This window comes from Pterocles gutturalis, unplaced genomic scaffold (genome assembly GCF_000699245.1).
Source record: "Pterocles gutturalis isolate BGI_N339 unplaced genomic scaffold, ASM69924v1 scaffold31388, whole genome shotgun sequence".
NCBI classification, from domain to species: Eukaryota; Metazoa; Chordata; class Aves; order Pterocliformes; family Pteroclidae; genus Pterocles; species Pterocles gutturalis.
This window is the reverse complement of record NW_010121446.1, coordinates 1-691: the sequence shown is the minus strand read 5'-3', so window position 1 is coordinate 691 and position 691 is coordinate 1. Positions and strand designations below refer to the sequence as shown.

The window sequence follows — 691 nt, the reverse complement described above, 5'->3', positions numbered from 1 at the left end:
CCAGGACGGCTGGCTGGAGCCGGCGCTGAGACACCTCCGCTTTCTCTTTGCAGTTCAACTACATGCACGAGTGCTTCGAACGGGTTTTCTGCGAGCTCAAGTGGAGGAAGGAGGTAAGAACCCGTCGCTGCAGGGAAACGGCTTCGCCTTTTACCGGCGGCTTTTAGCAGCGAGCGTTTCTGCCCCGTCCTTCACGGCAGCTTGGTACGGGGAATAATCGGACCGGGGAGCACAAGGGGAACCGAGCGGCTTTCAGAGCACCCGGCTCTGTCGGTGGAGGGCATGCTGCAAGCGGAGTGGGGAGCTCCCCGTGCTGGGAAAGCCTCGCGTGGGCACGACTGACCAGGATAACCAGTTCCCAGGCTGCGCGACTGCAGCCGGTCACTCCCCGGCCTCTGAATGCAGGTGGCAAAGCGTCCATCCGCCGGAGAGATGATGCAGGTTTTGAATTATTCAGAAAGGGTTGCGGGAGCCTCCGGCGGAAAGCTGCTGAGAAGCACAGAGAGGTTTGGGGTTGGTTTGTTGTGTTTTTTTTTTTTTTCTGAATCCCAGCCTGAGGCTGCGTGCTCAGCCTTCTCCTGTCGAAGCGGCGCTTAGACCCGGCTCTGAGCTCCGGGCGGGGAGATGCACGCGAGCCAGCACCGTTGTCTTCATCCCGAGCACCGTGCTACCTTCCCCTGTCCTCTCCTCC

General features: G+C 60.3%; 1 protein-coding gene across 1 annotated transcript in view; it reads left to right on the top strand.

The window, feature by feature from the left end:
- LOC104464522 (sorting nexin-27-like) overlaps positions 1 to 113 on the top strand; it is a gene marked incomplete at both ends in the record, with an annotated part of 832 nt that extends 719 nt beyond the window's left edge. Inside the window, one exon of the mRNA XM_010077255.1 lies at positions 54 to 113. Coding sequence (XP_010075557.1) covers positions 54 to 113 — 60 coding nt within the window. The remainder of the gene's footprint in view (positions 1 to 53) is intronic.
- Positions 114 to 691: the final 578 nt, after the last annotated feature.